This window comes from Mustela putorius, unplaced genomic scaffold, assembly GCF_011764305.1.
Source record: "Mustela putorius furo isolate JIRA1106 unplaced genomic scaffold, ASM1176430v1.1 tig00003988_pilon_pilon_pilon, whole genome shotgun sequence".
Lineage (NCBI taxonomy): Eukaryota > Metazoa > Chordata > Mammalia > Carnivora > Mustelidae > Mustela > Mustela putorius.
Window position 1 is genome coordinate 16115455 of NW_025422127.1, and position 12610 is coordinate 16128064.

The 12610-nt window shown below is 43.6% G+C and overlaps 1 protein-coding gene across 1 annotated transcript in view; it reads right to left on the bottom strand.

Annotated features, from left to right (window-relative positions):
- Positions 1-12610, bottom strand: part of CACNA2D4 (calcium voltage-gated channel auxiliary subunit alpha2delta 4) — a 112898-nt gene that overhangs the window by 58179 nt on the left and 42109 nt on the right. Inside the window, exons 17-20 of the mRNA XM_004773738.3 lie at positions 12289-12375; positions 11653-11724; positions 2538-2599; positions 1390-1457 (exon numbers count right to left, since the gene is read on the bottom strand). Coding sequence (XP_004773795.1) covers positions 1390-1457; positions 2538-2599; positions 11653-11724; positions 12289-12375 — 289 coding nt within the window. The remainder of the gene's footprint in view (positions 1-1389; positions 1458-2537; positions 2600-11652; positions 11725-12288; positions 12376-12610) is intronic.

Consider the following 12610-nt stretch of genomic DNA (forward strand, 5'->3'; position numbering starts at 1 on the left):
GAGACGTCCAACATCACGGATGTTGTTGTGTAAGAGCAAATGCAGGGATCCGGATCACATGGGAGCATGGGGCTGGGCACAAGGGTCTGCCAGGGACAGCTCCCAGAAAAGCGACATCTATATTGGGACGTGAAGAGTGGGTCCAAACTTAGATGGGATGAGAGGGTGGGCCCTGGAGAGGAGAGCTTTTCAAGGGAGAGCACAGCACATGGGAAGACCTTGAAGCTTAGTGCATGGAGAAATGACTCCCCCCCACCCCTCCAAAATTCAGAAGGCCACTGAAGGTCCTTTAGCAGTGACACAATGTGATCTGGCATTTCTAAATAGGTTCCTCTGGCAGAGATTTACAGGAAGGGAGAGGTGGGAGACCAGTTGGAGGCTGCTGTGACCGTTCAGGGGAGAGGTGACAATGACGGGTGGCAGAGAGACGGACGGATGAGACGCACTCAAGAGATGGTGAGGGAAGAATGGACAGAATTTGACCATTAGAACTGTGACCCCACTGTCTCAAGACTTCCTGAGACATCCCTGAGCCCTGGGTATTGGTTTTGTGCTCTCAAGGTTCTCAGGCAGCTGGAAGTCAAGAGCACGCTGGGTTAGGGAGGGCGGGGCCCTTCTCTCCCATCCTCCCCCCAACCCGGGTTTCTCACAGCCCCTCTCAGTTCATGTCTTGTAAGCTCCCTGTTATGGGTTGAGCTGTGTCCTCTGAAAAGATATGTTGAAGTATGAACCCCAGTCTTTGTGAATGTGACTCTATTTGAAAATGGGGTCTCGGCACATGTAGTCAAGTGAAAATGAAGCCGTTAGGGTGGGCTCCGACCCAGGATGCCTGGTGTCCCTCTATAAGGCTAAATTAGAGACCCACAGAGGGAGAAACCCTGTGATGAGGACAAAGGCTGCAAGTCAAGGAATGCCTGGGGCTTCCAGGAGCTAGCGAGGCCAGGAAGGATCCTGCCCCGGAGGGGTCAGAGTGGGCAGATTTCCAGAACTGTGAGAGAATTCATTTCTGGTTTTTAAGCCCACCAGTTTGCAGTGCTTTGCTGTGGCCGTCCTAGCCAGCTTCTGTTCTTCCCCACCTCCTCTGTCATGCCCTCTGACAGGTGAAGTCCAGTTTTGTCCAGAGAAACACCTCCCCTCGAGGCCTTCCTGCTCTGGTCCAGCAAAGCTTTCCACGAGGGCTAGTCCTAGGCTGAGTTGAGTTTGACAAATGACCCACAGATCCTGCACAACCTGCAGATCCCCTCCTGACTAGGCAGCCCCGCTCTGAGAGTCGCTCTCAAGTCCCGGACCTGGGAGCCTTCCGCTCTGCGCCGGGTTGGCCCTGCTCAGTGCCCAGGGAGAATCTGCATTTCCCTCTACGCTGCCCATCAGTACTTGCCACAGACCCACCATCTTCCACAGATGTGTTCCCCAGGAGGATGTATTCTCCGTGGCCCCGGGACAGCACCACTCCCAGGCTGTGGGGAGAACAGAGAACGAGCATGTTCAGTGACAGCAAGAGCCAAGGGGCACCCGGCCCACCTCCCTCCTTACAGTCACTTGAGGTTTGTGAGCTTTCTGCCCCGACAAGTGGCCTGCAGGACAAGATTTTGCCCTTGGCTTTGCAGGTTGTCCCCTCTAGAACTGTTCTATTCTTTTCATCGGCCTTTCTTCCTGAGAAGGACCCTGTACGTTCTCTAGGACAGGAGCCCCCTTGGCTCCCATTTTAGTCAAGAGTCATCCCAGAGCTTTCAGGGACCTCCTGAATTGTGAGAGGTTTCTGTATCCCACGGGGTCCCACAAACAGGAAAGCCCTTTCCTGCCTGGTGAATCCCACAATGCCGTCCTCTCTATCCTGGTAGAACACTGCTTTTAATATCTGCTGAACATCTGAATCACTTGGGGAGCTCTAAAAGATACTAGTGCTGGGGCCCCACCCCAGAAACTCTGAGTCTACTCGTTTGGGGCATTGGCAACTTTGCAAAACTCCTCAGGTATCCTAATGAGCAGTCTAGGCTGAGCAGGAGAGAAATGAGAAATGAGGTGATTCAGAGATGCAGTCTACTTGTTTACTAACCTGTATAATTCCTCAAGTTGAATACGAGTTGGAAGGAACCTAAGACAATTTTGAATTCCATCTTTCATCTTACCATTGTTTACATTGCGTCGCTTTAAGATCCTCTGTCCTCACCGACCACAAAGAAAGAGCTACTATTTCCTTTTACAAGGGCCTCCTTCTACAGGCAAGAATCGAAGGCCAAGTGCAGCTGAGTACCTTAACTAAGGTCACACAGCCTGCTGGAGGTGGGCTTGGGACCCAGCCCAGGCAGTCTGGCTCCACCCTTGCACAGAAGGATTCACCCGCAGAGTGTGTCTAGATCTTGTTTCCTGCAGGCAAACCTGTTTTTTTTTTTTTTTTTTCCTTTGGGTTACCACAAAAATTGCCAACTAAATCGAAATAAACTCATTACCCTGATGGGAGAGCTCTGCCCTGAGTGGTGGGTATTTACATTCCAACCACTGCTCCCCCTTCCACACAAAACGGGGGCCCCCCTCACCTGAAAGGTGTGTCACTGATGTCTGTGAAGAAGTAATCGTTGGTCAGGAAAAGAACTCTCTTCTACAAGAAAGAAGGAAAAAGGGTGTTTGCTGGGGAGAGGAATGCCTGATCACGACTCCCACCTCCTCATCGAATGCCTCTGTGCCTCTTCCCTCACCTCTGAACCCTCACCTCCAACTGCCAAGGACATGCCTTACCTTGTTGATGCCACAGGCAAGACTGTCCACCAGGCCCAGCAAGCTGCGGCCACGGGGGCTGCCTGACGAAGGGACAGCATGTGCTGTCCCAGAAAGTGGCTGCCAGCCACGTGCGGCTATTGCTTGAAACATGTGCCTGGGGCACTGAAGTTTTACGTTTTAGATAACTGAGTGAATATACATTGAAATTTAGATAGCCAATGTGGCTAGTGGCTACTGTATCGGGCCATGCAGGATGGCATGGATAGCGACACTGGGGCTCACATGGGAAGGGAGAGGAGACCGCCAGCTGGTGTATGACCCACCTACAACCTCCCCCTTTCTGGAATACAACCAAGGGGGAGGGGGCAGTGGTCCCTCCACGAAACCCCTTCTAGTGCCACATGCCCCTTTCACAGAGTCCTTTTCCTTGCAAAGCTGCCATATTTTGGGCTTCAGCTGAATTTGTGGAAGTGAGGGCATCAGAGAAGGCAGAGTGGGGGTTGGGCACCTGACAATGGGGACTGAAGGCCAGCTCGGCCACTTCCAGGCTGTGTGATCTCAGGTGAGTGACTTCACAGCTCTGAGCATTAGAGCGCTTGCTCGTAAGTCAGGACTGACAACAGCACCCGGCAGTGCCTAAGGTTGTGAGTGTTTTTCACGGATGGGTGTGGGCCCAGGGAAGAGCCGGGTTTGCTCTGGGCTCTGAAGTTCTGTGGAAGGTCCTATCTGCTTATGCCACTGGGAAACCTGTGGGCTGTGGTTGCCTCCAGAGCTGTTCTTATTCCCTTCTCTTCTTCCTGGCTTCTCTTTCATTTTGGAAATGAGAGGAAGATGTCAGAAGGGGACACAGCAGGAGTGGGGTGACACAGAAAGGTTTGTTTCTATAGGAAACCGGTTTTAGACTAAACCCGAAAGAACCGTTCTCCAGCTCTGGCCTCATCCCACGGGCTGCCCTCCTGCTTCCTCTGCCTCTGTCAGCTCCTCTCTGCAGTCTCCCTCCCTCCCAGCCATCCCGGGCAGTCGGGATGGGAGCCAGCGGGACTGTGATGACCTTGGGAGCCCTGCCTTCCAAGGTGGGGCTGGCTTGAGTGTCTAAACTGATGATCTCTTTAATTTTTCCTTTTTTTTTTTCACTTATTAAAGAAAAAGGCAAAATGCATGGATCTTTAGTATGTTCTTCCAGTAGTTGATAAATGTGTACAGCCATGTAGTTACCTCCCCAATCAAGATATGGAGTGTTTGTCCCCAGGAAGTCTCTCTGCCTCCTTCCAGTCCAGCCCCACCCACCCTCCAAGGGTCAACTCTGTTCTGAATTCTACGGCCTTAGATTACGTTGGACTGTTCTCATGGTGTGTGCTTCTTTGGGTCTGGCTTCTTCTGCATAACATAATGTCTTTAAAATCCATCAGTGTTGCGTGTGTCTGCAGTGTGTTTCCTTCTGTTGCCTAGGGGTGCGCTGATGTGTGGGACACTAGCTTGCCTTTGCACTCTCCTATCGATCGGTCCCTTAAATTTTAGCAGAAGGTATGGAACAGAATCTGATTGCAGTTTGAGTTTGCATTTCCTTGATGACGGATGATGCATGTTTTCATGTGTATATCTTCGTTTGGGAAGGTTCTGCTCAAGTATTTTGCCCATTTTTTTATTGGGTTGTTAGTCTTTTTGTTAACAATCTGTAGGAGCTCTTTATGTATTCTGCACACAGTCTGGGCCTTACTTTTTCATTTTCTTAATGGTGTCTTTTAATGAGCAGAGCTTACTTCATTTGATGAGGTTCAGTATATTACATTTTATGTTTGGTGCTTTTAGCATTTTGTCTAAGAAATCTTTGGATAACTTCAGGTGGTAAAGATTTTCTATGTTTTCTTGTAGAAGACTTCCAGTTGTAGCTTTTACCCTGAAGACTAGGATCGATCTCCAATTAATTTTTCTATGTGGTGTGAGATATGGCTCACCATTTATTTTCTTCATACATTTTATACAGTAGGTTCAGCACCATTTGTTAAAAGGACTTTCCTCCCTCCGTCGATCCGACAAGCTGTCTTTGTTGAAACTCAGTTGATAATATGAGAGTTTATTCCAAGATTCTCCATCCTTTTGTCTATTCTTGCATCACTACCCCCTGCTTGGCTACTGTAGCTTTAGAGTCAACTTTGAAATCCTGTAGTACGAATCATCCAAATTTGTTCTTGTCTGGGCATTTTAGGTCCTTTGCAGTTGCATGTAAATTTTAGAATTACTTCCTCCTAAAGTCTGTTTACATTTTGATATGTGGGCACCTGGGTGGCTCAGTGGGTTAAGCCTTCAGCTCAGGTCATGGTCTCAGGGTCCTGGGATCGAGCCCCACATCAGGCTCTCTGCTCAGCAAGGACCCTGTTTCCTCTTCTCTCTCTGCCTGCCTTTCTGCCTACTTGTGATCTCTGTCTGTCAAATAAATAAATAAATAATCCTTGAAAAACCTCATTTAAATTTTGATATGGGATTATGTTGGTCTACACATTAGTTTAGAGAAAATGGATAGCATGGCAATATTGATAACAACTTGTAAACACGATTATATTTTTCTACTCATTTAATTTATTTTGACATTCTTTCTGCAATGTTATGTAGTTTTCAGTGCAGAGATCATTTATGACTTTGTTAAATTTATTCCTAGGTATTTTATGTTGTTTGAGGCTATTGAAATTGGAACTTAAAAATAATTTATTTCCAATCATTTTTTGACAATTAGAAATAAATAAATAAATAATACACTTTATTTTTATAGTATTGGACAATTGAAAATATATATGTACATATACATATACATTTATATATATTTATTTTATGTGTGTGTGTATGTGTATATATATATATATATATATATATATATATATAACATACAATTGATTTTTATAGTATTGACCTTGTGTTCTGTCAACTTGCTAAATTTACCTGTTAGTTGTATTGCAGATTCTTGGAATTTTCTACGTAAACCATCATCTCATCTGTAAATCCAGACAGTTTTTACCTCTTCCTCTCTAATTTTTGTGCCTTTTATTTTGTCTCCTTGCCTTATGGCAAGGATAGGTCCTGGCAGGGTCCAGTGCAAAGTTGAACAGAGGTGGTGAAAGCAGGCATCCTTCTCTTGTTCACATTTTTAGGGAGGAAGTATTTAATATTCCATTACTTAAAGTTAGCCTTTTCATAAATGCCTTTCATCAGATTGAAGAAATTTCCTTTTGTTTTCAGTTAAATTTTGTCAAACACTTTTTTAGCATCTATTGAGATGACCATATGGTGTTACTCTCTTACTCTGTTAATGTAATGAATTACATTGATTGACTTTTTTGAATGTCAGATTAGCCTTCCATTCTTGGGATAACCCCACCATGTGCTATTGTTGTCATGCATCTTTTACTTCTGTATATTATAAGCCCTGTATGTATGTTATACAAGGTCAAAATTTTTGTCTAACATAGATTTTTTTTGAGCAATTAAAAAAATAAAGTCATATTAATATGCTCATTTACCATTTCCAGAGCCATTTGTTTCCTCATGTAGATCTGAATTTCCATCTGTGTCATTTTTCTTCAGCATGAAGGACTTCCATAAGCATTTCTTATAGTGCAGGTCTGACAGCGATAAACTCTGTTGTATTTTTTTTATAAGAAAATGTCTAAATACACATCTTGTTGGAAGGATATTTTCTCCATACATAGACTTTTGGGATGACAGTTTTTTCTTCCTTTGGCATTAAAATTTTTTATTTTATTGTTTTTGATGAGAAGTCAGCCATCATTCTATTATTGTTTCCCTCCAGCTTCTTTTAAGATTTTCTGGCGTAGGTGTATTATGGTGAGCTTAGCTGTGGCTTCTTTTTCTTTTTATCCTGCTTGAGGTTTGCTGAAATTTTTATATATGTTGGGTGATGTTTTTCACAATAGTCAGGATATTTGGGACATTATTTTTTCAAATACTTTCTGTTCCATTCCTTCTGCCTTCTTCTGGGACTCCAAGGACATATGTCAGACTATAGATAACTGAGGGAGAATTTTTTTTCAAAAATTTTTTCAAAATTTTCTTTGTTCTTCAGAATGGATAATTTCTATTTATCTGTCTTCAAATTCACTGTCCCATTTTCCTCCAATCTGCTGATAAGCCATCCAGTGAAAATTTCATTTCAGATATTGTACTTGTCAGTTTTAGAATTTCCACTTGGTTCTTGTGGTGGTTTTATACTGTGTCAAATTAACAAAGGTGGAACTACATTTCCAGACTCACTTCCCTGTCTGGTTCCAAAATAGGCCTGCTCAAAGAGATTTTCATGAGGTTTATAAGGCAGAAGTGAAGCAGCACCATTTTACATGCTACAGGTAAGTCTAGCATATCAAGCACTTGCAACTTGCTCTGAGCTGTTGGCTCACCTTCTTGGCGTGGGGCAGCAGCCAGAATCAAAACTTCCCCAGCTGCCACTAGACCTCCTCCTTCAGTTTCCCCGAGATCAGAGCCTGGTGATTGTCTGGCTCCATGTGAAAGGCACTTGCTCTTTCTTGGAGATTACCCACACCATTGTGATAATTGTGATTGGAGGTAGTAAGAGACAGGTGTGGGTTTTAGCTGTCTTCAGGGTTCCTATTTTTCCTCATAGGTTTCAGTTTCTTCTTGTTTTCTTTTGCATTCCGTCCACCTTTCCTTTTAAACTGCTGACCCTACTGACCTATGATGACCTCACGCTCACCACTCAATGCAGAGACACCAGTCTCACAGACTTCTCTACCAGAAATGACAGTCTTGTAATGTTTAACTCCTGGAGTAAAGCCCTATATCCATATCATTTGTAGTGGACTTAGTTCTTTGATCAAACCCCAACCATTTCTCTGCTGAAATTCTCCATCTAGTCACTCATTCTGATCATCTTTTAACTTCTTGTGCATATTTATCACACCTGCTTTTAAATCCTTCTAATTCTGGTCATCTGTAGGTCAGTTTCTAAGACTTTTTTTTTCTCTTGACTATGTGTTACATTTTCCAGTTGCTTCAAGGGTCTGATAATTTTTATTGCACACTGGCTATTGCAAAGAATAGGCTGGAGATCTTTGTCTTCCTCTGGAGAATGTTGGTTTCTATTTTAATCAGTGGATAAATAATTGGCTGATCACCTTGAGCAAGTGGAGGCTTAGATTTACATTATTGTTAGGGTGGATCTGTTTTAACTTTGTCTTTAGGTCTAGAGTAGATCTCCTGGTCTTGGGACATTGTCTTTACTCCTAAAGTGTAGCATCTTCTGTGCTTTCAAAGAAATTCCTGAGCTATTTACCAAGCCTCTTCACGTTGGTGTGACTCCAACTCCAAACTACCTTCACTACCATCGATAGCAGTTGAAATCCTTGTTCTGATTTTCAGCTCTTCAACTGTTGCTTTCCACTGGGTACTTAATATTCTCCCCTGTGTATATGTAGTTTAAGGTCAGTCAAGAATTTAAGAGGAGTTTGTATACATATGTTAGGGCCAGCCCACCTGTGGATCCCTCATTTCTAGGATGCCTTCCTTCATGTTCAGACATTCTGAGAGCCCGAATTCTATTCTCTGATACTTCAAGGTGGTAATTATAACTTTCTTTTTGAATCGTAACTCTTTCATTTAAACAGACTGGGGCATGCCCTTCAGAAAAGAAAATCCCACAAAAATGAGTATTTCACCCAGTGTAGTTCTCTTGATTCAAAAGTTGAAACCTCTTCAACCCTTGTTTCTGCCTGCTTTTAGTCATTTTCATATGCCCTTAAATGTTTGTTTTTTATATTTAGTCTAAATTTATAGTTGTTATGTGCTGGAGGATTAGTCTATTGCAAACTATTCATAGTTTGCAATATGAGTACTGCATAACTGGAATCATAACTGCGAATCTTTAAAGGCTGAGGCAAAAGGAAGAGAGAAGGTATGGGGGTTTCGTTGAATCCCCATTAAACAGAAAGAGAGGACTGGAGAGGTTTGGAAGATGAGAGTGAAGAGGCATCAGAACAGTCTCCCCCTTTAATAGATTGCCTCCCTTTGCTGTAAAAAACAGTGTGTGAGTGAGTGAATGAGTGTGTGACAAAGAGAGAGAATTAAAAAGTGCCACAGAGCACTCTAATCTAATCCCTCTGAATCCAATGCATAGGGATTAGAAAGCACTAGAGGAACATGGGGCAAAGCTGCCCTAACTACCTGTGCCAGTTGCTGTGTGTGTGTGTGTGTGTGTATCATATGCCCAAGTTAGCAGGGCTAACTTGGAAGAACCTGAAAGCTAGTAAAGAAATCTCCCTCCCTCACTGCTAATTATTTGTTCTAAACTATCAAACAACATGAAAAGGATAAAAAGAGCCTTGGATAAGATGCTCCAGGATATGGTGATTATCTGTTTTTTCTTTTAAGTGTGTCCCAGGACATTTGACCAGGATACTACTGGTGGGTTAGACATTATGACACCGTTTACTGGTTCACATTTTGGGAAAAACAGCCTGTATCCAAATGGCAAATAGGAGGCCTGCAGGCCAAAGCTGGACTCCTTACGAGTTTGAGATCCTTGATATCAGCCCATATAGTGTTTTTAATACTTTTGGAATTAAATGCATAACATTAAAAAATATGGATTCTTAGCTGTCTCTTTAGATGGCACATGTAACATTTCAGTTCCCAGCATCTGCAGTACCAGGACTTGTCTGTTTCTCTTACTCACATTTCTGAACATGGCATATCTGAATTGATCTATGGGAAGTAAGGATTCATGTTATATCCCCTAAAGAAAACAACAAAACAGGTCACCACCTTTCAGGATGGTAACAGATATTCCCACAATGCTTTAAGAAAGCATTCCTTTGGCTTAGGATTGTAGAGTGTTTCTACTGAGGCACAAGCTTGTGAGGTGAGACAGGCCATTGAACTGAGAGGGCTGGGGTAGACTGGCAGGCAAGAACACGACAGGACTGTCTGCAACTCTTAAAAAGAGAAGACATGTAGGGCAGACAGAGCAATCGGCAAAGAACAAAATGTAGCAACACTGGGGAGGGTGGCATCATAATAGATCAGAGGAGTGAGAGGCTGGATACTGCTGCAGTGGTCTTACAGCTAAACATCCGACACTCACAGTGCAGGTGCAGCAGCTTCTGAGCATGGAAGTAAAGAGAGGAAAGATTAGAGAGTTGAGTTATGATATAATGAGGCAGAGGAAGAAGAAAAGACCATGAATTTTAAAGATGGAAATAGAATTCTAAAGAGACACTCTTGGGAAATCTTTGAGCTAGAGATTGAGTAGAGAATTCAGGGCCACTCCTACAGAAAAGCTTTATGCATTAGTGATTAAGAGTACGTGGTTTAGAATCAGACACATGTGGGCTTTGCAATTAATCATCTGGGTGACTGGGCAAGCTTTTAGTTTCTCTGAATTTCCTCATCTATGAAATGGGAGTTAGGATAGTACATACTTCACAGAGCTGTGAATGTTGAGGAGATACTTACAAAGTGCTGAGTCCAGTTTCTAATAAACGTTAGCTACCGTTATTAGTAGTAGTAATAGTAATTATAGTAGTCATACCATGAACACCTATGTGCTATGAAATGCACATCTCCCTCATAATCGTGATCAGCATTACCCAAGAGCTTTTGTTAAATTACAGTTCAACCTTGGTGTTTTATTAGCAGCAACGAACACATTTCAAAGGGATGAGCAGTGCTCACTTCAGCAGCACATATACTAAAATATCAAAGGGATGAGCAGAAATTTGAGGAGAGGTTCAGACTGGATCTGGTTAGAACTCTCTCTTGGTGGCTCTGAGAAGCATGAAGGCAACATAAGAACACAGGGCACTGGGAGGAAAGGATGGAGGACACACAGTGCCTACTTCATAAGTTGGTCTGAATTACATATAGTATAGCCATACTTCAATCTGTCTGGAAGTTGCCTTCCGCCATGTGTATGTTAAAATTTTCACTATAGCTACCTTAAATGCTTTGGCAGGGCTGGGTTAGGGAAGAGCTCCCTTGTGCATTTATATGCAAGAGTCTGTTGGGATAAAAGTGGAACTGCATGGAAGAAACCTCTACTTTTTTTGGATAAGGGGAAGGAGCTTCTGTAACTTGTGGCCTGACATCACTGATGTTGCCCAGTTTGCCTAATGGAGGCCCTTCCCAGTCCAGAGCTTATAAAAAGCAGGCAGATGCCACATAAATCAGATACTGGTCCCAGGGAAATTCAGCCCATGTGTCTAAAGGGAATGCAATGAATTGCTTTTCCTTTCCAATGCTTTCTTGTTTGGCTTCCATGGAGGTTTGTGTTTGTGGAAGAACTTGGGTCTAATTGTTGCAGACAGATGCCTATGTTCTTTTAGCTGAGGCAGATGGGCAACAAGAGGAGGAGGTGGGGGTGGTTGTGAGGGAGGAGGTGACATTTGTAAATATGTCAAGGGACAATGCAAATTCAGCATAAATGCAGTGGAACCTTTTAAATGAGAAGATGAAATGATCTTTTATAAATGATGCACCGATCTGGGAAGATAGCAATGGCATCAGTGAAGGCATTGATTCTTGACCATCTGTAGTGACAGTGGATTATTTTTAACCTCTTCCCATATAACATGATTAACAAGAGTTGCTAACAATTTGCAAAATTAACTATCACTTTCCCTCCTTCCATTATAAACAAAAAAAGGGCCGCATAGCAGGCAGCAGTAGGAAGAAAGAAGAGTTGTAAATGCCTTGAGCTAACCTACTGCTCAGTAGTCTCAAAAGAACTGACCAGATCTTGGCCAAATGTATCTCTGGGGTTGATGCACACTATGATCTACTGTCTACAACAAACACTCAAGTCTTAAGCTCTAGTTCAGGTGCTCAAATCCCTTCTGACCACCCCAAACCTCAGTCAGTCGGGATGCTGCCTTCCTGGAACCAGACCCTGGTTCTTTCCTTTGAGCATCTTACCCCTTTGTCCAGTGGAACCTTCACGTCCATAGAGAGAGAACCTGTTTCCCCATTGATCATGGCTGTTCTGAGCTTCAAGAGGAAAGATAATGGTATTAGTCCCCTGGCTCACACTGGAGGGTAGAAGGCACTGAGCTTTATTGACCAGACTGCAGGTGATCCTTAGGAATATTTCCAGCTCTTCCCTCTTTCCTTTAAGCAGAATACCAGGAGGGAGTATCGACCTGATTCTAGCTAGTTTTATTTAGCTTATAATTCCAGATCTTCACCAAAATAATGCTCCCAAGTACTTTGATGTATGAGAGAACATGGTGTCATAATACTGAGACATAATTTCCTCTAGAATGAGTACTGACCACCCTCCCCAAATCAGACTGAAACACTACTGTAATTCAACCTCTGTGGCTTATAGACATGGCTCCTTCCACCTTAGCCCTCCCTGAGACTCAGGAAGATACTATTACGTTGTTATAGTTGTTGGAAGGATTGCCCATTACGGAAACTGCTTCTGGTTTGGGATTGGAAAGCCTCCCCTGAGAGGAAGAGAGTGGGCCCAGAGCTCATGGCCCCGCAGCTGGCTTCTGTGCTGGCTATGGAGCCACACTCGCTCCTCCTTCCTCTGCTTTCCCTACTCACGGTTTCTGCTTGGTCTTCCCACTCCACTTCAGAGAGATCCACGCTGTTGTAGTTTGGTTTGGGTTTCAGTTTCTTCCCCTCTCTGTACTGGAGTGGGCAGTTTGGGAAGAAAGATGTGAAGTGAAACACGAGGCCCTGATCAACTTTCATCTCTTCTCTGAAGCCTTACAGATATTTTCATCAAATCAAAGAATCTCAGGGATTCCTGAAGGCTATCTGGGCCACCCTTCTGCCGGAGGCAACATTTCCGTTCCTAACATTTGTGACAGATCACCTCATGGACTCTGAGTATTTCCCATGGTGAGGAGCTCCCTAATAGTGA